At 62.1% G+C, this 23669-nt stretch overlaps 1 protein-coding gene and 1 long non-coding RNA gene across 2 annotated transcripts in view; one reads left to right on the forward strand and one right to left on the reverse strand.

The window, feature by feature from the left end:
* Positions 1–23669, forward strand: part of LMF1 (lipase maturation factor 1) — a 66237-nt gene that overhangs the window by 33916 nt on the left and 8652 nt on the right. The window contains exons 5-6 of the mRNA XM_077762667.1: positions 11905–11970; positions 18553–18720. Coding sequence (XP_077618793.1) covers positions 11905–11970; positions 18553–18720 — 234 coding nt within the window. The remainder of the gene's footprint in view (positions 1–11904; positions 11971–18552; positions 18721–23669) is intronic.
* On the reverse strand, positions 21499–23647 carry LOC144230372 (uncharacterized). The gene is made up of 3 exons (XR_013334757.1): positions 23405–23647; positions 22833–23033; positions 21499–22350 (listed from the first exon to the last, which is right to left on the reverse strand). It is a non-coding gene; the product is annotated as an uncharacterized LOC144230372 (long non-coding RNA).

Genomic DNA, 23669 nt, shown 5'->3' on the forward strand with positions numbered 1-23669 from the left:
TGCCTGGCTGGGGGGGGGGGGGCCCTCCGAGGGGATGGACTGAAGGCTGACGGAAGGCTGCAGAGTTCCCTGGGCCCCGCATCCCGCTGGAATTCCCGGGGCAAGGTGCAGAGGCGGGACCAGGGCACAGGAGGAGCCCCAAGAAAGACACAGCGCCCCCTCTTGCTGAGTCGCAACAGCGCGTGGCTCCAATCTAATCCCGACAGACGAGGCCTTCACTGATTGGCCACCCAGGGGTCCCGTCGGAGCAGTCGTATGAAGTGAGATCATCCAAACAAACAAAAAGCACCTTTCCCCCAGAGGACTGCGGGCCCCGAAGACTTGCCGGTGAGCCGCGTACGACATTTCAGGAAGAACAGTGAGTCCTTTCCGCACGCATCCAGCAAACGGAGGAAGCCCTCGTGGGCTCACTCTGTGAGGCCAGTGAGGACAAGGACGTTTCAAGAAAAAGCACCTACAGAGCAGTTTCCCTCAAGAGCACGAACAGCAGTCGTGACCTGCTAGCACACGGGCCCCGCAGTGCCCGAGCGGCCCGCCTGCCACACGGAGACCAGGCGGGCTTCCCGCGGGACGCAGGCCGCTGGCCGCACGGAAGCCAACCGATGCACGTCGTCCCGTTTCCAGGTGAGAAGCAACGTCAGAAATGATGCGATCAGCCTCACCGATGGATTCAACGCCGTTCACAACTAACAAAGAATCTTCTGGCGCACTAGGACTAGGAAGCGTTCCCGCCTGATCCGTGTCGCACCCGCCCCAGCGCCGCCCTCGCCTGTAGGAGACGGCGTGCTTGTGCCGTGAGGCCGAGCGCGCGCCCGGGCGCCCACCTTCATCCCGCCCGCCCGGCGCTGTACGGAAGCTCGGAGCTCACGCGGAAAAGCAGGGCAGAGCCGCGAAAGCCCTGAAGGCGGGAAGGGAGGACGGAAAAGCGCCCGTCCTCGTGGTGAAGAGATCAGAGCGTCCTCAGAACCAGCGCGCGCAGTTAACCGGGCGCGGGAGCCACGCACAGGCACACAGACCAGCTCTCTCCACGGGCCGGGAGAAGCCGCGAGCAGATGAAATTTGGGGGCAGCACTACCGTGCTGTCCGAGCTCCTGTCTCCCCACCCAGGCCCCCCGGGGGCCCGCAGAACCGCCACCCGGCCGCCCACAAAGGAGCCGAGCCCGGCGGGGGCGCCACCTGGGGTCCTGTGGGCAAGATGCCGCGGCAGGAGCCGACGACCCCGCGATGTCCGCTGACAAAGGAACTTCTGCCTTCCCTGAATCGACCTTTCCACATGGGCGGGGACCATCCCCAGAGCAGCGGGCAGCGGACGTGAAGGCCTGAGGTGTAGGCTGTCCCCGGAGCGCCCCAGTGCTTACGCTGCACCCACGGGGAGGGGTCCTCACACCCCGCCGCCACCCTGCCGCCACCTGCACACCCGCAGGACGCCCAGCGCCGCCACCCCGTGAGCACACACGCTGCCGAGCCTGCAGAAACCCACGGCCTTGAAGCAGCATCTGCAAGGGAGCTGCCGAAGCCGGTGTCTGGCCAAGAATCCGGGCTGCATAGCCTCTCTCCCTTGGGTAGCCTTTTTATCTTCTCAGATCACCTGCCCTTTCCTGCGTTTCCGTCTAGGACTCTGCATCTTAAGCTGTGGTGTCATTTTTGTTTCGTTTCTGGTTTTTAAATTAAGCTTCTGGTTGAGCCCTTGTGATGAATGTGTGTTTTTTTTTTTAAAAAAGAGAAAACGTAAACCATGTCATTAACAACCTCCAACACCGTACAATACTCAGGAAATTTTAACTGAAATCTACCACTGTGTTCTCTGAAAGCTGCCGTCGTTGGTGACAGAGAGGAGAGAGGCTTAAATAGACACAACTCGTGTGAGTCGGGAGCCTCCCCACTGCCCCACGGTGCAGCTGTCCTCAGACCCATCTGTAGATTCCCTGCCACCCAGACGTAATCCTAGAAGGATTCTGTTTCTAGAAGTTGATGAACTCATTCTTACATTTGTATGGAAATGCCAAGGACCTAGAATAGCCAGGAAATCCTGGAGAAGAGTAAGCGGTGAGTCACACCCCTTGTTCCGAGTTGCCCAGGAGTCGCAGTTGGTGAGATGGGGCAGTGGGGACTTAGGACAGACGGCCAAATCCTCGGGAGGGTCCGTGTGTCCGGAAACAGCCCCACACGGAAGTCACCGTGACGCAAGTTTGGGACAACCGACCAAGTCCGTGCTGCTGAGAAAGACAGCACGGCGCTTCTCTGATGCGCGGTGCTCAGGCGGCTGGCTACCCGCAGGGGCCCAGCGGCCCCGGCCGCCACCGCGCACAGGAATCCGCCGAGGCGGTCACAAATGTAAAAGTGGAAATCCCAATACTTGCTGAAGGTAACGGAAAATTTTTGAAGTTCAAGGTAGATCAAGGTTTCTTCTAACATGGAAAACATTAACAGAGCAGACGAAAATGGATAAATTGGACTCCAACAGAATCAGAATCCTCTCTTCCCAACAGACAAGGGCGATAGATGCCACCCTCGGTACCCCTGCCCCTCACAGGGAGCCTGCGTGTGGGCCCAGAAAGGACGCATGAAACCCCACGGTCACAACGATCAGTGTGGAAAGGGGAAGCTTCACCAAGGAACCCTGCAAACATGTGCCGACGCTCCGCTTCACTGGCCTCTAGGGAAACGCCGGTCCGTCTGCAGCGGGAACGGCTGAAGCCACAGAGGGCAGGGCCACACGGCAGCGCAGGTCCCCGCACGCGGAGTGGCTTGAACAGCCTGCCTCCTCCCGGCTCGCGGACGGCCATCCCCTTCCTGTGTCCTCACGGAGGTGGGGGCGGGGGAGCAGCCCTGGTGTCTGATGGCGCACTCATGCCGTCCGGTTAGCACCCCGTCCTCAGGGCCCCACTGACGCTTTACCTGCTCAGTCTACACACAGGCACATGGGGGGCCGGGACTTCACCTACAGACCGGGGAGGGCACGGCGCCGGGCCCTTGGCTGCAGGGGCGTGAGCAGGAGGGGCTGCCCTCGGGGCTGTCCCGGGGGGTCGGGGACGTGCTCCCCAAAACCCCGCGGGCCGGCGGGCGGGGGAGGCGCGGTGACCCCAGCGGACTCCCGTCCTTGGAGCAGAGGTGCAGGGTGCATCCCGCTGGAACGGCGCCAGCCGCTCCCCCGGAACAGGCCCCGCGTTGGGCTCCGTCCTCGGCTCCGGACGCAGACCGCAGGCACCGCAGTGTGGAGGAGCTTCCCGTTTGCGAAGGCGGCGAACAGCGTGGGTGTGGGAGGCAACGTTTCGGGAAGCAGGCTGCCCTTCATTATGCTTTAAAGAAGTTTTCGCTTCGCCCTCCAATCTCCGCTTCTGGGCGCCGGGGACACGCGTGTGTAGAGTCGGTGCCGGCTGGTGTGGTCCGGTGGCGCCGCCTGTCCCCGCAGCCTCAGCACTTTGCTTCCCGAGCCTCCGCTCCCCGGGTCAGACCGCACGATGGGCTTTCCTCGTGGCCTCAGCCAGAGCCGCCGGGGTCGGTCCTGGGCCCCACGGGCGGCCTGCGCGGGGGGAAGGTTGAGACCTCGCGCGCCCGAGCTCTGGGAATCGAGGCGGGACCCTTGCCGCCGGGTCTCCGCGCAGGACGGCACCACGGGGAGGCACGTGCTCGGTTTCCGCCCAGACAACTGGACAATCGGAAGGCAGGTCCTCTGGGTTCCTCCCTCCCCCCAGCCCCCCCTGCGCGTGCGCGAGGCCCCAGGGCGCCGGCGGCCAGAGGCTCTTTGTGGCTCCTCCTCCGTGAGAACGTGCTGGGACAGAAGCGTGACTGGTACGTGTCCCTCGAGGGGTGGCCGCCGGCCCTCGAGGAGGAGCGTGCACACTGGGCCGTGGGGTCAGGACTCGGGCTGATCACGGATAGACTTCACTTCTGGGGGCGGCTGCCTCTCTTCCGTCGGCGCAGCTTGTTCTTCCGCGTGTTCTTCCCACAGTTTTTCCGGCATCACGTACTTTGCTTCTCCCGATTTTAAGTTACTTTTACTATTGGTTCACAGCGTGGGAGTTTGATAAAAAATTTTGTAACTTCTTCCTGAGCAAATGCAGCTGAAACGAGCCATCTTAATCGTGTGCGGTCTGTGTGCAGTGGCTGCAACCAGCTGTTTGCAGGCCCGGGGAGCGGAGGGCACAGCGGGAGGGGGTCAGGCCCGGGGCCCCCAGGCACCTCTCAGAGCCTGGCAAGGCACAGACATTCCTGTTGGGGACGGCTAGGTGACCCCCGCATCCATCTAGGTGACCTGAAGGGAAGTGGGACCGATGTGTTTCCTTCACCAGCATCGGCCTGACGACGGAGCACTGCTGCTGCTCCCGGCCGTGTCTCACACTCGCGGCTCTGTGCTCACGCTCGTGGCCGTGTCTCACACTCGCGGCTCTGTGCTCACGCTCGCGGCCGTGTCTCACGCTCGCGGCTCTGTGCTCACGCTCACAGCCGTGTCTCACACTCGCAGCCGTGTCTCACATTCACGGCTCTGTGCTCACACTCATGGCCATGTCTCACGCTCGCGGCTCTGTGCTCACGCTCACGGCCGTGTCTCACACCAGCTCCGGCACCCGAGTGGGCCCCTCCCGATGCTCCTCATGGGCACACTGCCCCGCTGTCCTGTTAACACAAGCCCAAAAGCTGTATCTGAGACACATTCCTCAGTCGCTTCGGCAGACCCGGTGGCTGCGGCCAGGCTGTGACTGTCAGCACCGTGAGAAGACGCTGTCCTCAGACGGCGGTAAGAGTCCCTGGGACAGAGTCGGCAGCTTACGTGGGATGGACACGTCCCTTCCCACATGCAGCTTCCTCCCAAAGCTGAGGAGGAAACAGGGGACCTGACGGCTCTGTGTCTATTAAATACGTGCAGAGTGGAATCGGACCCCATTCCAGGGAGGAAAGTGCAGGCCCGGGTGGCTTCCCCGGTGGAATCTACCAGATGCTTCAGGAGGAAACAGCGGCACCCCTGCGCACGTCATCTTGGAAAGCCGCAGAGGAGGGGCTGCTTCCCGGGTTGTTTTACGTGATGGAAACAAAGCCTGATGAGGGCATCACAGAAAGAAGCGAAAGAGCCTAGGAGCCCTGGGCGCAGACAGAGAAAGCGTTAGCACAACACCGCGGACGCGGTTCTGGCGAGGGCCGGGTGCTCGCAGGGATGCGAGGGCGGTTCAACGTTTGAAAACCAACAGACACGGCTCCCTACAGTAATGGGACAGTGGCAGCTACCGGAAGGGCACACAACACAGTCTGACATCAACTCGTGGTAGCGGGGGAGCGTCCTTGGGGGATGGCATCTGGGACCTGGCCACCTGTCCTCGCTCGAGAGGGACAGGGCGTTCACACCCGGCCGGAGTCTGTCCTTGCCGCCGCCCTCAGCGTCACGTTGGAAGTCTTGGTGCAGGAAGACACAAGAAATGGCATAAAGATTGGAAGAAAAGAAACAAAGGTGTTCACACCCGTGATTCAAGAGGCTGAAAACCCAATGGAATCAAAATACCAGCTAGTAAAATGGATACGTGAACTTTGTGAGGTTGCAGGACACAAGGTCCGTGCAAAGCACAAGTTGTATTCGAACTAGGAGAGATCGTTAGAAAATAAGGCTAAAATACCATCTATGGCTGCACCAGGAGAACCTCCAGTACGCACGTGGTAACAAGCCGGGTGGAAGATGCCGAAGACGCAGGTGCAGGGCGCTGGTGGTGGGCGGCGGGCGGGGCACTCCCCGCTCGGTCCTCGGAAGACTGTGTGTGCAGATTCAGGGTGTTGCCTGTCAACGTCCCGGTCCCGCGGGCCTTCTGGAGAGGGTAACGCGCTGATTGTAACATTTACATGCAAATACAGAGAATCCTGAAAAAGTAAAACAGAGCCAGGAGACCCGCTACCTGATTGTACAGCTTAATTTGAATCTGAAGTGTGGTATTGATCTCATCTGGAAAACTGGACCCAAAGAGGAGGGTCCACAAATGGACCACATCTCTCCTACTCAGCTGATACTCAACCAGGGTACAGTCAAGTCAGAGGGAAAAGGCAAGCCCGTTTAGAAAAGGGGCTGAACTAATGGGAAACCTGCAGAGGAATGGAAACGAGCTTGGCCGGCATTTCATCTGCATCAGACTCTCATTCGAGGTGGACCGTGGACCCAAATGTTAGGGCACCTCCACCAGGTTCCTGGAGGATCCACGGAACACCTCGAGAACACACCCGCACAGGCAGTCGATCGGCTGGTTTCCAAGCAAGCACCCGGTCTCATCCTGGGGAGAGCACGGAATGTAACAAACACGAAGGCAGGAAAACAAAGCTTTCCAAAGGAACACACACAGTTACCGTGGGGTGGGCAAGGATTGCTCCGATGGCGCAAAAAACAGTAACCATTAAAAACTTTTTTTTTCCTAAATGTATTTTATTGATATTAAAAATTTCCATCATGAAAACCGCACTGAGAAAATGAACAGGCAGACTACAGACCAGCACAGGCCCAACCAAAAATGAATATCCAGAGTACGCAAACCACGGAGAAGGGCAGGCAGGTGGCTTGGCCATACTCGGAAGCAGCAGATCTGAGAACGGCTTGAGAAGCGGGGCCGGGAGCGCCGCCGGCACTGCCCACTGGTGGGCACAGTGCCCATTCGGGTCAGGGACGCAGCCTCGCGGAAGAGCCGTTAGCAGCTCCCACCGGGCGAGGCGCGCACCTGCCCCACGAGCCAGCCCTCCGCTCCTGCGCGGTGCTGGGAGCAAGGAACTCCTGAGCCCTCACGGAGGCCTGCACTCCCAACGGCAGCAACGTGGAGAAACCCCAGAGTGCGTGGGGCACAGCCTGCCCGAGCCCAGAGTCCAAGAGCACCTGACCCACGAGTCTCTGTGTATGAGACCCCAGAGAGGCCGAGCCAGCGCTGGCCGCCATTCAGCCTGGCAAGTGGGGCACGGACCAGCTTGGAAAGGGGTCACAGAGAACGTTCCACGGGATGGACATCCACACCCTCCTTGGGGTGGTGGATACCTGATGGTATGCAATGGTCAGAACACACTGAAATGAATACTTAAGGTGTGTTTTGTTTGTTGTAAATCGTGGTTTCCGCCCTTGGACTTGACGGGGTGGCGTGGGGTTTTCACACACAGCCCCCACTGCAGGACGAAGCCCCGATAAACCCGGCACACCTGGGCTGATCCAGTCCATCGCAGCCACGCAGGCACCCCCGGCCCCAGGGGACCTCTGCCCCACGGAGCAAGGCTGCCAGACTTGTCCACGGAAGCCACGTGTGGGGCGCAGGGTTGGGAGTAAGCAGGGGCCGCTCTTCCCATCCAGACCTGTGCGTGGCTCTGACGCTCGCTGGCGGGGGCAGCACATGGAGCGCACGTGTCTGGTCTCCGGAGCCTCGGCGTCCGAGCTGCACCTCGGCCCCTCCCCCCGTGAGGCTCCGTCGCTTCTGTGGGAAGGAGGATTCCAGCTGAGAAGAGGCGGCAGTCGGGCAGCCCGTGCGTCCGTGTTTGGATTCGGTCTTTCCCCTGGGGGCCCAGCGGCTGCCCTGAGGGAACGGACCAGAACCGTCTTGCCCTCCGAGTGTCCAGGTCTCGGAGGGAGAGATCGGACCGTGGCCGGCACCCGGGGGTCAGGAGGCAGCGCTGGCGAACGAGAGCAGGGAGAGGAGAGACTTGGAGTCCGAGGCCTCTGGTAAAAGTGCGTCAAATGTAATTAAACCGAATGCAGCGCGCCATGACGGCCAAACGCAAGCAGGTATCGCCAGGCCCTCGACACCCTGTCCCGGGGTCCCCACTCGGAAATGAGAGCAGCTATCCTGATCTGCTCGAGCGAATTCACTCGGGCAGGGAAGCCAGGGCTTTCCCGTGAGGCTCCATCATGCTTCCCAAGAGTGCCCAGAAGGCCGGGCCCCCCGCTCTGGCTCAAGAGGCATCACGGGGGTTCCTGGAAAGTGCTGTCGGCAGTGTTCCGACCTCCGGCCCCAGCTTCAGCCCCAGCTCGCAGCCCTGTGCCTGGTCCCTCGGCCCCTCACTGCCTCCACCCCCAGGGGCCCCAGGCGCTGAGTCCCTACGGCCGACGAGGGCCATGGCGTCCCCTTCTGTTCCGCGCAGCCCGGCCCAGGAGGACCCCGCGCGGCGGCCTGGCCGTTTGCAGGGTCCTCTCGAGTCCAGGGGCCGGCGCCGAGCTCGCCGGATTCAGCTGCTCGTCTCTGTGTCACTGTCCCTCGGGCTGGAGAGGGGCAGGGCCCTGGGACACCAGGGGGCCCCGCAGGGTGGAGACAGGGCTGTCCTGGGCCGCCCAGCGTGCCTGAGCCCCCAGCACCAAACGGGCCACGTGACCGTGAACCCCAAATGCACCTGAGACAGGGAGACCCCCCTGCCTCGCCTGCCTCGGGGCACACGTGGTCCTGCAGGCCAGCTCCACCCCCAGGGGACGGGGGTGCCGGGGAGCCTGGGTGGCGCCCCAGCTGCTCTGCGGAGGGGCGGCGCGTCCTCCCTAACCGCCACTTCGTTAGTACGAGTGGCCCCGGGGTCACCAAGGCTTCGCCCGAGGGAGGGCAGCGGCAGGCGAGCCTGCAGATGGGGGACGCAGCCCCGTCCGTGAGAGAACAGGGGTGCTGTGTGCACTCGGGATGAGGCTGCTGCAGGGGGCTCCCTGGGTGCGGGGACCCCCGACGAGAAGGCCCATCGCAGGCCTGGGACAGGAGGGAAGGACGCAGCACGGAGAAGCAGCCGTGCTTCCCGCGGCAAGGCCTGTACCTGCCCTTCCTAGACGGGGGTCTCTGACACGTGTTCTCAGGCCCACGGCCGTCTGGAGAGGCCCATCTGCATCCCTGGGCACCTCCCTTCATGCCCCTGCCTCCTACTTACTCCTGAGAGGGAGCCTGGAATGTTCTAGCGCACTCTCCCTTCCCCAGAGAGCAGGGGTGGACAGCTGTGGGTCGCTCGGCTCTCTGGATCTGGCCCGGTACCGGCGTGTCTGAGCCATTTCTTTTCAGAATTAACTTTGGGGCTGAGAAAGGCTGACAGAAGTCTTTGTTCCTTTGACGCTCACTCAGGAAGGAAAAATCCGTGGAAAATCTGACATGTGCACTATAGGGAGAAGTCAGTGGATGAGGAGGAATATAATTATTCTCTGCTCCCGGAAGAATGTTTCAGATTTTTAAGTGTCTCATATCAGCTTAGAATTTGAATGACATTTTAATTATTTTGTTTTTTTCTCCTTTGCCTGGTTTGAATCTCCAAAGAGACCCACTCTTGGATTCGGAGGGGTGTGCGGAGCAGAGCCGCGCTCACGGGGCTGTCGCGTGACGGCAGCTGCTCTCCTGCCCCGCGAACGGGCACACGGTTACCGGGACAGGCTGGCTCAGGTCTGGCCAGCAGCCACGCGGGACTTCCCAAAGCTCCGTTTTCCTACGGACACGAATGTGCCACAGAGCCCTGCCCAGGGGGTGTGTCTGGCATTGTGGTGACCTAAGCAAACCTGGTTTCCAGAAAGACGGGCCTCCATTCTCTGAAAAGCACCACCCGGGTGCCAGGACCTCGGTCCGTGTGGGTTAGGAGGCGCCGCCCCCCCGCCCCCGGCTCCCCATCGGAGCCACCAGTGGGTCAGGGCTCAGGACGGCGGAGCGCTGGGAGCCCTTGGGGACAGATGTGGGAGGCGGCCGTCTGTAAACCGCGCCCGCGTGCGCGGCAGGAGCAGTGCCCCCCGGCCTGTGCGGAAGCCCGCAGGGCCCGCGCCACACTTCTCAGCCCTGCTCCTTTGGGTGTTGCCGAGTCCTTGCCGCCCACCAGCTGCAAGTCTCGGCTGCTCCCACCCTGCGCCCGTCCTGCGGGCTCCGCGGTCCAGACACAACCCAACTGCAGAGGCCCCCAGACGCTGGACAGTCCTGTCCCCAGCTCGGAGCGCTCTGCGCCGTGGTCCTTCCCCCGCACGAAGGGCAACTTTCCGTGTCGGCCGGCTCAGCCGCCACCCCGGTTAGGAGGCCACACGCACACCTTGATGTTGTGAGAGGCGGTGTCGCCGGTCAAGTGAAGGCCACAGTCGCATGGCATCGGCAGGAAGAGCAGAGGCTCCCACAGCCACAGCTGGCAGTGCCACCCCTCCTGACGGCCTCCCTCCCGGCCTCCGCCCCCGGTCACCAGTCTCGTGTCCCTCTCTGACCAACTCCGTCCCCACCCAAACCGGACCTCCCCTAACACAGCCTTTCCCGGTCTGCTCGGCTCCGGACCTGCCAGCCCTGGCTCCCCCGACGACTGCCTGGGCATTTCTGCCCCCTGTTCCTGCTCCGGGTGCCCCAGCCTCTCTGCACCTTCCGCGTGCCTGCCCCGCTCCAGCCAGACGCGGCCTCTTCGGTGCCAAGCTGGGGCTGTTGAGTCCTGCGTGCCGGCTGCGTGGCTGGGCGGGCAGGCGGGTGGCTGAAGCTGGTGGCGCTTGGCCCAGGACGGATGCAGCTGTAAAACCACCATCACAGGAGAAAGCTGAGCCGCGGCCCACGCCTGTGTTCTGTCGGGGCAGCTTCTCACCTTCCAACCGAGCGATTACGTAAGAGACAAATTACAGCGGAACCTCTGGGAGCCAAGCGGAGTCCTCGGTGCAGGCAGCAGGCAGCTTGCCTCTTAGGAAGGGGCTGCAGGGAGCCGCAGCTTCCCAAGAGAAAGCCGGGGGGGGCGGGGGGGGCATCTGGCTGGCANGCTGTGCTCCACAGATGGGCAGTGTGCCGTGGGCACCAGTGTCCTCGGGGCCCTTCCTGCACAGCCTCTCTGCCGTATGCCCAGCAGCTGAGCCACTCCCTGGACGAGCCTGGGCACGGGGGGTTCCTGTGTGCTACGTGGAAGCAAGCGATCTTGCCAGTGGGCAGGGCTTTGCCCGGCCTGCCTGAGCTTCGGACCTGCTGGTTTGTCAAGTTGGTTTCCATATGACCATCCCCACAAGTGCCCTCCTCCATGCCCATCACCCCCCTTCCCTTCCCCCCCCAATCGNAAATTGCCGCGGCTGAGGTCAAGGAGGTTGTTTCCTGCTTTCTCCTCTAGGGTTTTGATGGTTTCCTGTCTCACATTCAGGTCCTTTATCCATTTTGAGTTTATTTATGTGTGTGGTGTGAGAAAATGATCTAGTTTCATTCTGCTACATGTTACTGATCAGGTCTCCCAGCACCATCTGTTAAAGGGGCTGTCTTTTTTCCATTGGATACTCTCTACTGCTTTGTCAAAGATTAGTTGGCTGTACACTTTTGGGTCCAAATCTGAGTTCTCTATTCTATTCCACTGGTCTATGTGTCTGTTTTTGTGCCACCAATCAGTCCATTTTTAAAGCTTCACAACTGCACTCCTGCAGTGATGATCAGAAGACCTGAATTTTCGGGGTGCCTGGCCAGCTCAGTTGGAGGAGCCTGGGACTCTTGATCTTGGGGTTGGAGATCAAGTTGCATATTGGATGTAGAGATTACTTAAAAATAAAAAATCTTAGGGGCACCTGGGTGGCTCAGTCAGTTAAGCATCTGACTTTGGCTCAGGTCATGATCTCACAGTGTGTGGGTTCGAGCCCCGCATCGGGTTCTGTGCTGACAGCTCAGAGCCTGGAGCTGCTTCAGATTCTGTGTCTCCCTCTCTCTCTGACCGTCCCCTGCTCACTCTGTCTCTCTCTCAGGAAAAAAAAATAAAAATAAAAAATGTAAAAAATCTTAAAAAAAAAAGAAGAGTCTTCAGAAAGCACAGAAGGGACTGCCTTGGTAACAGAAACTCGTATTTTCTATATGTATCACGCACAACGTAGCCCTGAGTATGCCTTTGTTGTTTACATCTCCTCTGGCCCATGTTTCAGGTGCAAGATAAGCCCTGTCCCCCGAAGCTTCCTTTGGGCTGCCCCACTCTGGTGGGTTTGTGTGTCCTCAGGGGTGGCTCACGTCCTTCTCTGACTTGCCTTGGCAGGGCCTCATCAAGATCCGGGGGGACCAGTGCTGGCGGGACCTCACCTGCATGGACTTCCACTACGAGGTAAGCCCCACACGGGGGACCCACCTCCGGCACCACAGCTGTGGCCTTTTGTAGGCCACGGCTCAGCTCACAGGGCCACCCCTTCCTGCTTTCTTTCTCGGGGGGGGGCAGGTGGCTTGCAGTGCCCCACGTGCTGGGGGGGCTGGCAGATGGGACTCCCAGTGCTCATGGCTGTGGGCTCGGCGGTCCCGCGGGCACCGGTCCCTCCACTGCTGTCCATGGTGCTGCCCAGGCACCCTCTCTGGGCAGGTGGGCTGGCCCCGTGCACCCCCAGGCTGGGAGCTGCTCTGCGGTGTGCCCTGCCCCCCAGCCATGGCGGACGGACGGGGGGGCATGCACACGTCCCGCTGCCCCCACATTTCCGAGGCTCCTGCCCCTAGACCCCCACTCCTCCCTGGAACGCTGCCCAGGCCCAAGCCCTTCTGGACGTTCTGTTCCTCCGGAAGCTCACATTTGGGTGCGGGGGGGAGGGGCAGGGACCGTATTGCCTTGCAAATGAACTAACCTGAGAGTATTTGGTCTGTGTGCGTAGCGAACGCCTGTCAGGTGCCCGTGTCCCTCTTGCTGACACACCCGGAGCGCCACCCGCCAGGACTTCCTTCCGCATTTCCCACTCCCCGTTTGTGGCTCCGGCACACGGAAGCCACCGTGTTCTGCTCTTTGTACAAGGTCCTTGCCTGCGGCCTTAAGCCTCTTGTGGGTTTTCAGTCTTGACGTGTTGAGTAGATGCTGACTCTGAGTCCTGGGCGTGTCTGGGTTCATGTCATCTGTCAACCGGCCCAGGGCAGGGACATCCCCACGCGTGCTGTGTTTCATGGGGGTAGGAGACCGTCCTGAGGGCACGCAGGCCCCCCTCTCCACCTGCCCCGGGGCCCCCAAGTCCATCCCTCGGTCCTGGAGCCGTCTGTAGTACCAGACAGTAAATTCCCCGGCTCTCCAGCAGGGAGGCAGCGTGGGGCCCCACGTGTGCACCTCGGGGCAGTGGTGCACACGCTCACCCACAGGGATCGTGGAGGACGGAACCTGCCCGCACGTGGGGAGTGGGGGGGTGGGCGCTGTGCCAGCCCCACCAAGGGACACCGGGTGCGGTCACCCCAGCTGCTCGCTCAGGACAGTTCACCCAGCTGGCCCGGGTCATCAGGTGCACGTTGGTGGGACCTGCAGCGTCACTCGGTCAGACTCTGCCTTGCGGCTGCGCATTCACATCATCGTCATCAAGCGTGGCGGTGTCGCGGCTGATGCCGGTGTGCTGTTCCGCCAGCCGTTCTCTATGTCTTCTTGTGTCTCTGTCCCCTGGCTTTGGATTTCTTGGGTATTTCACAACTCCATTCCAGCTCTTCTCTTGGCTTGTTAACTGTAACTGTTTTGTTTCCGTGGTAATTTGAGGCTCGCTGTGTACGTCGTACGTCACAGCCAGGACCGGGGCAGTGGCGCTCGCTTTCCCCCAGCCTCCTGCTGCCACACCGTCCCGTTAGACGAGTCACGTGCCACGTCGTTACTGTTGTTGTCAGATTAGCCTTCAGGGATTGTTAGTTACGGTGCAAAGACAGCCGCGTGCGTGTCCGCACCCTCAGCATCGCCACAGCTCCCCTCCGACCGCCACCTGCTGCCCCCACACCCAGTGGCCGCCCCGCACGCCCCCTGTGCGGGTTTCCTGCCGCGGGGCTCTTGGTCCGAAGGTCCCTCTCCCCCCTGCTGGTGAAAGACATTTTGACAGGTTTGTTTCAGTCCTTGAGATGTGGCTCCACGGCCCTTCCGCTGGGACCCAGCCTCTCTGGGGTCAGGCGGGGGGGCCCCACAGCCGCCCCGGCGTCGCGGCTCTTCCACCGGCGCTGGGGCGGGCCCAGTCCTGTGTGTGCCACTCCGTTTCCTTCCTTTTCCACCGCCCGTCGTCGTGGCGGGAAGGGGAGGTGGCCTTAGGGTGGCCGAGCTCCCGACATGAGCAGGCACGTGGCACCCGGGTCTGCCTTGGCCTCACGAGGGCCGGAGCCTTCAGCCTGACATCGGGGCCCACGGGCCGCCGGCCGCCAGCTGTGAGGACAGCGCGCTCTCCCACTTTCACCCCGAGACCCTCTCCGGACAGGTGCGAGTGACGTTCCATCCCTGCCACCAGGCCCACAGGCAGATGCCTCCGTGTCCCCAGGGGAACACCCACACCCCGAAAACTGCAGGGTGGGCACCTCGCCTCCTGGCCTCTGTGAGCGGCCCAGCTTCGCGGTGAGGGTGCGACCCAGAGTTTTCTGTCGAACCAGAGTACGTACAGCTTCAGGGTTTTCCAAAACTACTATCAGACAAGAATTACCCATGTTCCTGGTCTCGTTAAAACCTCAAACACGTAACTTACAGTCCGCAAAATGGGAAACTGGCTGAAAAAGCCATTTCTATCCTCCTCACACCTCTCACCGAGGGCCTGGAGAGGAGGGCGTTGTACCCTGAACCCGAAACTGTTTTCATCACCCTTCGTGTTTTCCTCATTTTTCCTCCTTAAGGGGGTCTTTTTGGGGGCGCCTGGGTGGCTTAGTCAGTCAGGTGTCCAATTCCAGCTCAGGTCACGATCTCGCGGTTCATGGGTTCGAGTCCCGTGTCAGGCTCTGTGCTGAAGGCCAACTCAGAGCTGGAGCTGCTTCAGATTCTGTGTCTCCCTGTCTGCTCCTTCCGCCGCTTGTCCTGTCTCTCTCACTCTCTCTCTAAGATAAACAAACATTAAAAAAAAATTTTTAAGTACCTTTTTAGGGGACCCCACAGGTCCCAGCTGGCATGCAAGCTGGGCCGAGCTCCGGACACTCAGCCACGGTTCTCTAACGAGCGTGGCCGCAGTGGCTGCTTTATGGGGTGCGATGTTCCAGCCAGTTCCAGGGTTTACAACCAGATTTTATGACACGGTGGTTTTTTCCAGCATCAGTGCAAACAAAAATAAAACTCTGTCTCCGCCTTGCAGGAGAAGGGAAACCTCAGGACCCTCCCAGCCCTGAGGCCCAGACACAGCCCCCCGCCCCGGCCGGGAACAAACCCGCAGGAGGAGCGCGAGGCCTGTGCTGGTGCGGCGCCCTGGGAGACAGAGCCTCCCTTTCCGGGACGTGCTGCAGGAGGCGACAGGCCTGTCACACTCTAGTTCTCGTTTCCGCGTGGCAGGGAAGCCGGGCAGAGGCCGCAGGGCCCACCGTGGGGCTCACACCCACGTCCTGCCGCCCCTGTGCCGGGGCGGTGGTGCTTCCTCTGAGCGTGTCTCTGCCTCACGTGTGCGAGCTAAGGAAGGTCACAGAAACTCGAAGGAACAGGGATCTGCGACGGCTGTCCTGTGTGTTATAAATTTGGGTCGTGTCCTTCTCAAAACCCCAACGTGGTCCCTTAGCCCCAGGTGGCGGTTACTGCCCCTGTTCTGTCTCGGCCCCCACCGACCCAGACACGAGCCGGTGGCAGTGGCGGGTGCGCTGCCAGCTGGGGAGGCCCCCCAGGCTCAGCCCCCCGAGAAGATGCGTCCCGCCTGACCTCTGCTGAGGAACACAAATCATTCACATTCCTTGCCCAGGGATGCGCTTCCCAGAAATGTGCGCCAACCACAGATACACACGAAGTTCAAGGAATGAAAATTGCCAGAGAACGTCAAGCCCCCAACTGCAGGGCGGCCCCACGCCGAGCTCGCCGGGAACCCGGTGAGAAACCTGGTGGGTGGAGGGTGCCTGCGCAGCCTCACCCCGGACCCACACTCTTTCTTTCTGCCGGAAAAGACTTGAGCGCCCACCGCCCGCGCCTCGGGCTCGCTCCTGTCCGTCCGCAAATTGTGGAAAGGAACAGACTGGATGCTCGGCACCTGTCCCTGCAGCGTGACTCCGTGAGGAGCCTGGCCTCCCTCCCCCTCCTCCCCGGGAGCAGGGGGCCCCGAAGGCGGACAGCTGTCGCCAGGGCCCCTGCAGGACGCAGCAGCGCCCCACACCAGAGAAGCAGATGGGACCCAGGGTGCCGGGCCTTCCGAAGGAGCGACCTCTCTGAAGGCCAAGTAGAGCACGTCCTCTCCTCGTGTCCTTGCCTGTTGCCCCCAGGACTGTGTCCTGTCACCGGATGCAGACTGTGAGCGAGGCAGCCGTGACACATGTCCACCCCGAAAGGCTTCTCAGAAAGGGCCCAGAGAAGAGACTTCCTTGCGCTTGTTGCTCAGTGCTGGACGGTCCACCCCGAAGGACCAGGGACGGGGGGGCTGCCTATCCTGGGGACGCCGTGGGTGGTTAACACCAGGTGACCGTGAACAGGAAGGCACATCTTGGGGACACTTGCTGCACTCGCTCAGGGACCCGGAGAGCCCCACTCACGCCTGCCATCGCCTGTCCGGCCCACTGAGAGTCCGAGTCGGGAGGCTGCGTCGGCCGCACCCCGGGGTTGGGGGCTGGGGGACCTGGAGAGAGCAAACAAGGCCCAGAGGCCGTGCGGGCAGGTGTGGCCTTCACGCTCACCAGCGGGACACGTTGGCGCTCGCTGAGCGCCTGCAGGGTGGACGGGGAGAGGCCCGCCACGCTGCCCTGAGCTGCAGACGAGCACGTGGAGCTGTGAGCTAGACGGGCGTGGGTGCGGGGGGGGCTGGCAGAGCCACGCTCCGGTTTTCCCGCTCTGCCCACTGAAGGGCCGGGAGGCGGTGACACGCGAGCCGAGGCGGGGCTCCCGTCAGAGGGAACGCATCTGAGCCACGGGCGGCAACAGCACGGGGCCTGAAAGGAGCGGCCCCGGAGACGGGCCAGACACATCGGAGTGGCAGCAAGGAACTCTAAGCCGCGTGCCCACACGGCACAGACAAACCGGCCGGGGCGCCGTTCCCCTGCAGCGGAACACCGACTAACAGTGCAGAAGGAGCAGGGGCCCAGAAGTCACCGCTCAGAGGCCACCGGAGCCACTGATTCTGGCAAGACCCAGCCAAGGATGCCGGACTGCAGGAGGAGGTGGGTAAGTCCACAGCCTCAGCCTGCCCGGCAGAGCCCGGCCGACACCCCTCAGCCAAGAGGTCCAGGTGGAAAGCGCCACGCGAAGGCACGTGGTCACCTCAGCCCCTCCTGCCCAAAGCACGTGCCCCACCTCCACCACGAGGGACACCCCGCGTGCGAGCTTGTCTGTGTCCTAAAATCCACCTGAGGGTCTAGAGAGTCGTAGGGGCTGCACCACCCTTCATCAAACACGTCCTGTCGGGCAGCAGGCGGCACCAGCGTCGGCCCGTCCCTGGCTGTGACCGGGAGATCACCCCTCACGCTCGAGTACTGAGAAGCCGAGCACACGGATGTGAGGAAGTGTGACATTCAGGGATTTTCTTTCTTGTTCTTCCGACTTATGAGTCAGAAATTGTGTCCAATGAAAAGTTAGCAAGAAGTGTTCCCAAGGGGGATGGGGCCCTTCCCCAGCCAGTCTGCCCGGAGCTGCCTCCAGCCCTGAGCCAGGGGCCAGGCAGCCGGGGCCGGCCGTGTACGCGACTCCTCCCGCGGCCACCCTGCACGTCCAGGGCAGCACGTGGCCGGCGTCCTTTGACCAGGAACCCCCACCCCTGCCCACTCATGACAGACAGCGGGATAGGCACTCGGTGTCCACGCCACGTGGGTGGCACGCCAAGGCACCTGGGGCTGGGGAGCAGGTGGGCAGCGCTCCAGCAGCAGCTAGAGGTGGACGCTTCCTCCTGCCGCCTCAGCCACACGTGACGAGCAAGTCCTTTCATGTCCGAAGCATCTTGGAGCTTCAAGGCTGGATCTCCAGCAGCCCAGCTGCTCTGGTCTGTCTGTCCCTTTGGCCCCAGGCTCCCCCTCTGGCGGTGACATCCTCACCGTACGGGGTGTGTGTGAGCGCAAGTCCCCAGGAGACAGAATGTTGGCGCGTGGACTGTGCACATCCCGCAGCGGAGAGGGAAGGAGTGAGGCGGCTCACCCGGGCCGGGCTCTCCCACACCTGCTGGGCTGCACACCCTTCCTGGAATCCAAGGGCTCCGGTTGGGGTCGGGATCCGTGGAGCTGGTGCGTGCCTGTGAGGAGCACACACAGCCGTCTACGTGGCCTGCTCCCAGCCTCCTCTCCTGCCGGGGGTCTGGGGGAAGGCCAGGCCCCTGTGGTCAGAGGTGCGGGGCCTGCGAGCCAGGCCCTAGGGCGGCCAGCACCGCAGCTGAGTCAACACACGGGCCTCGTGGGATGTGCACACCCTCCCCCCCACACGTGTGCGGAGGCCGGTCCCGGGAACACACACAGGGCCGGAACCCTCAGCCTCCAGCAGCCCTGAGCAGGAATCTCCTGCGTGTGAGCACTGGCCTCAAACGTGCCGGTCCCTTTGTCCGAGACAGACCTGAGCTCCTGGGTCACCAGGACCTTCATGGCACCCCAAGGGGGCAGGGTCAGAAGTTACCTCAGTCCCATCGTCTCCCCCACACCCAGCTCACGAGCGGCTGGAGGAAGGGGTCACGGGACTGGCCTCCCCTGCGCCCTTCACAGCTGGATGCTCCCAGACATCTCCTTCCCCTACACACGCCCTGTGCTTCTGGGTCGGCCGACCGGCACTGCACGGGCAGGGGTCCCCTGTGGGCAGAGCTCCCGGCTTGGCTGACGGGCCTCCTCTGTTCCCCAGACGCAGCCGGTGCCCAACCCCGCGGCCTATTTCCTGCACCAGTCCCCGTGGTGGGCCCACCGCTTTGAGACGCTCAGCAACCACTTCCTGGAGCTCGTGGTGCCTTTCTTCGTCTTCCTTGGACGGCGGCTGTGCATCCTCCACGGGGCCTTACAGATCCTGTTCCAGGTGAGCCCGCGGCCGGCGGTCACCCCGTAACTCCCTGAACCACAGGCTCCGCCGGGGGAAGGAGGCACATGGCCCAGGACGTGCTCCTGGGAAGCCCTCCGTTGGGCTGGGTTCCAAGGGGTTCCTTTCACGTGTGAGCTGTCCAGCCACCGCACGTCGGGTCTCCGCGGAAAAGGCTGGGGTCACTCTATTTCCATGCGGACAGCTGTTCTGAACCCGGGGCTCCAAGGCGCTCCGCAGCGGGCAGGGGCTCCACCACCCGCCTCCTCTGGGTGAGGGTAGTGGGTGAACACCCCAGGCTCCTCCCTTCCCCAGACACGGGCATCTACCTGCCAATCCCCAGGAAAAACACTGTGGGGACCTCAAATTGCTGTCGTATTTATTGTTCTTGGAGGCGCAGAGAACACAGGCCCAGTGACGTGCGTGCTGCGTGAGAGCGTTCCGGTGAACACCTATCCAGATAGAGGGGTGCCGGGCCAGCCGTCGGGCTCCAGAGCCCGGGCTCCGCCGCGGTGGCAGTGTGCTTTGGGCTGCGCTCCCTCAGCTACCGAGTGCGTCCCGTGGTACAGACATCCCGCAGCTGGTCTGTCCACTCGGGTGTTGCCAGGTTTTCACTGTCGTGAACAAATTGGAGTCCGTATCCCGGGTGGGCGGGACTCCACATAGGACCCGTCTTCTCCTCTCCCTCCAGCCTGTGGGCCCTGCTCGTCCTGCGTCCTCGCCAGCTGCGTCGCGGGCAGTCTTTCCGCTGGCTGTTCTGGTGGGTGAGAACCTGACCGGGGCGTGGGGTCCAAGGGGAAGAGCCGCCACCTTCACGGCCCTGCCTTCCGGGACGGCAGTGGCTGTGGGACGTCCAGGCAGAGTGTTTCCCACACGCCAGTGTGCCCTCCTGCAGGCCACCCTGCTTGCGTTGATTGCGAGCGGGAGTTTTAACCGTCTTCTCTCTGCTGCTGGGGCGCAGAAATGACGTTGGCTTTCACGCGTCCGCCAAGTCTGTGACGGCCCTCGCGCTCATCAGTCCTGACTGCTTGTCCCTTTGCTCGCTCACCCTTGAGGCAGCTGCGCTCCGGCTAGTTTTGTTCTGAGTTTTTTGGGTCATGAGTGGATGTTGAATTTTAGCAAATGGTTTTTCCTGCAACAGCGGGGAGAGCGCCCTTCCCTCCCATGAGTCGTAACACAGGGAGTTGCATGAACACTGCTAATGCTGAGCCGGTCTCACATCCTTGGGGAAACTCCGCGTGACCACACGTGTACTTCACGCTCCCGGTGTCAGTGTGCATCTTGCGTGGCCGTCAGTGAATGAGGTCTGTCACCAGCGGCGGCCTGGCCAGGCTCCACCCACGGCGCTTCTGCCCCGTGCGGCTCGGTGAGGGCAGGCGGCCACGGGCAGAGGTGGCACCTCAGGGGCTGTGGGACAGGCCTGCTTTCCACCTCTCCCAGAGGCGCATTTAGCAGCAAACGTTTTCCTGGATGTTGTCACAGGAAGGCTTCTTCTTGTCCTGGCAGAGGCCTCCTTCTGAGCGGAGGAAGGCCACGCTCTCAAGTCAAAAACTGCACGTGTCTCAAGTGGTGTTTTGGGCCTTATGTTCAAGGCTTTGGTTTTCCTTTAGTTCCGTCTTATTTTCATCGTTCCATCATTCTTCTCCGAGTTACACACGTGGCTTCTTACGGGTGAATGTGTGCTCTGTTCACAGACTCAAAGTCAGAATTTCCCCCGTCTTGCAGCCACCGGCTCTGCTCCGGCCCCTTCCGGGCTTCAGTGGTTCTGCTTTGTAATTACCACTTTTTTAGAGCGGTTTTGGATTTACAGAAAACCAGTGCAGCGGGTCCCCTTGTCTGTGAACTTGTGGCATTCGTGGGAGACCACGCTCACAACTAATAAGCCAACATCGAGGTTTTGTCCTTGGCTGAAGCCCCGGGTCTACGTGAGGACTGTTCAGGGTTGTGCTTCCTCTGGGCTGGGATGGACGGATGGGGACCTGCAGCCACCCGCACGCCAGAGTCCCCCCACCGCCCTGAAAGCCCTCCGCCCACAGGCTTGTCCCTCCTCCCCTCCACCCGGGGCAGCCACCAACCAGCTGCAGCCTCCACGGCCCCACCTTCTCCGGAAGATCAGTGGTTGAGGTCGTCTGGGAGGCACGCTCCGCAGCCTGGCCTCCTCGTTTTCATTGCTGCGTGACCTCCCGTTATCTGGCTGCATCGTTTATTCATAAAGCAGCCAGACTCGGCTCAAGGGTGGAGCATGGCTGGGCCAACGACCCCCACTCCCACACCCTCTCCTGAGGGACCCCCTGGTCCAGCAGGGGCGCTGTGCATCACGCCTACCCACGCACACTTGAGCCCCGTGGTCCCTCCGCCCCAAGTCAGCAGGAGGCGGCCTCGGGCAGAGGCTGGAACAGCCCTGAGACGCCCCCCAGTGTGGACGCCACCTCATGCTGGACCCTCCTCCCCGCCCCCTCCTGCAGGAGAACCTCCCCCTCATTCCAGGCAACTCAGAGCACCCCGCCCAGCACAGCCCGCTCGGCGTCACGGGGCTTCCGTTAGCTGCCGCCTCAGCTGCTTTTCCAGGCCGTGGACCATCAGGACCCTCTCCAGGCCGTAAACCCACGTGGGCCTGAGACACTGCTTTCCACCTACTGCTCTCTCTCCAAAACCTCGACGCCTGGCTTGGAAAAGTGGTAGGAAAGCACACGGTCCTGTTACTTGAGAGAAAAAGGGAAGGAAGTCGCTCTACCAGAACGGACGGAAAGGGTCAGCTCCTTGAAAGTGGGATTTGAGAGATCTTTACTTGCCCGCGGAACCAGAGCCCTCCAAGTGCCCCTTGTGTGTTCACGGCGTACTTGGCCTGAGTCCTGCGTCAGGGTAAGCTCTGGCTGCTTACCCGGCTGGGCAGCAAGTGTGAATCCTGGCCCAGGGCTCATGCGCCTCCACTGCAAGGGGAGGGTCTCAGGGCTCAAGCGTAGATGGCTCCCAGGCCCGGGGCTGGTCTTGGTGCTGCCCTGGGGTCCGCTGCCTGGATGGGTAACTGCGGACAGTGGTGACGCAGGTACACAGGCAGGGAGAGCCAGAGTTGGACCTGCCCGCCCTGCGGTTCTGGTCATTATTCTAGAAGACCAGCCCAGGCGCCTGATTCCCCAAGGGTCCTGGGAGCCGCTGGTCCAGGCAGGTCCCCGGTGTCATCCCCTCCGGGGCCACGCCACACCCGAGAGGAGGCAGCAGAACCCTAGCACGGTGGCTCCTCTCCGAAGCCTGGTGTGAGGCCCCACGGAGGCCGGGCCCCAGCTCTCCAGAGCAGGGGGGACAGAGCACCAGCTGGGTCACGTACCCAGCCCACTCCTGGGCGGCGTGGCGTCTCCAGTGTGGGGGCCGCAGGGCGCAGTCGTGGCAGGAGCCCGTGTGCCAGCCACAGCGGGGGGCAGTGCAGCGTGGGCACCCCTGTGGGTTTACGCATCGTCCTGAGGGGGGCTGTGCTCGCGTTTCTGCACCCGAGACACTGAGGGGCGTCTCTGGTTCTGTTTGTTTCCGTTCGGTCCTTCAGGGAAGAGCTGAGGATGTGAGCATGCTCGTCTCCTCCTACGCTCAGTTTACACAGCTGTTCCGGAGGGTTCTGCAGGGCCACCGGTCCATTGTCTACTTGGGAGAGGTGCACGTGAGAAGCGACAGGAGAGCTGAACTGGCTGGTCCCAGACCCCCCATTCTGCCACCTCCAGCCTAAGGGAGAGACCCTGGCAGAGGGGCACCCCTCCTAGCATGGGAGCAAAGGGTTGCCAGCCAAGTGGCTCCTGGTCAGTGCAGAGACTGGCTGTACTTCCCAGACCAGAGTCTCCTCCCCCTCCCACTGCGTCCTGCTCCGTCCACTCCCTAGGACTTGGGCAGAATCAGGAACACATCACACTGGGGGCCATCACCAGGGATGCGGGCAGAGAGCTGCCTCCCCCGGCCCCTGAGCCACAGGCCCAGAATTGGGGTCCCCGGCAAGTGCCTGATGCCTCTGGCCACAAAGTCGCCATCGGGCACAGGTGTCCTCGGGGAGACTGGGAGCTGAGAGCCCAGCACGGGGGTTCCAGAAACCCATCCCTTTTCCTTTAGGGTCTGTTGCATCACCCGATCACCTGCTCAGCATCCGGTGAGCCCAGAATTCCACGCTCACAGCTCGTCTTCCTGAGTGTTCGCCAAGGTTTCCCTCTGGCCACTGGGGGCAGCACGTGGGGCCACAGGCCCCCAGGCCTGGACTCCCACAGCCCGCAGGGTGCCCGACAGGCATGCTTCAGGTTCCGCTGCCATAAGGTCCATTCACTGTCCCTCAGGAGAGGCTGCAGCAATGGCGTCCCCTCAGCACACTCATGCCTAATTCCCCTTCTCTCATTAAAAATAACCATCCATCCAGAGGAGGGAGGGCCGAGGGCCGAGGGGGTGAGCCGGGAGCGCACACTTCTGCAGCCTCAGGCCTCCCGGGGCTGTATCAGAAGCAGGTTTTGTCCCTAACGCACTCCAGGGAACCCTAGCTCTCCGGGTCAGGACACCCCAGGTGGGCTCACGGGAGGGTGACCGACGGGGTGGGGGAGGCTGTAGGTGAGGACCAGGCTCGTGCCAGGGCCCTACTCCGACCCACCAAGGGAGAGCCAGGCCGTGAGTCACTTAGGGCCTGTTGCCAGCCTTTCAACCCATGCTCCCAGGCTCTTACCCAGATGAAACTGTCCGACCTCAAGAAGCCTACTGTGCCAGAACATTCTGGATGACGGACTTGTGGATCAGGCATCCGGGGCCTCTTCTTGCCACGTGCAGGCGGACGCTTCCTCCTCTCCACGGCCTGCAGGGGCGGGGGGCCCACAGGGAAGCATCAGGGCAGAACCTCCCGACGCCCCATCCTGACTCCAAAAGCGGGGCTCCACGGGGAGCCCAAGCCGGTGGCCAGGAGGCGGCGCCAGGGGCGGGGGGGCCGGCCACCG

Source organism: Crocuta crocuta, unplaced genomic scaffold, assembly GCF_008692635.1.
Source record: "Crocuta crocuta isolate KB4526 unplaced genomic scaffold, BGI_CrCroc_1.0 scaffold234, whole genome shotgun sequence".
In the NCBI taxonomy this organism is placed as follows: domain Eukaryota; kingdom Metazoa; phylum Chordata; class Mammalia; order Carnivora; family Hyaenidae; genus Crocuta; species Crocuta crocuta.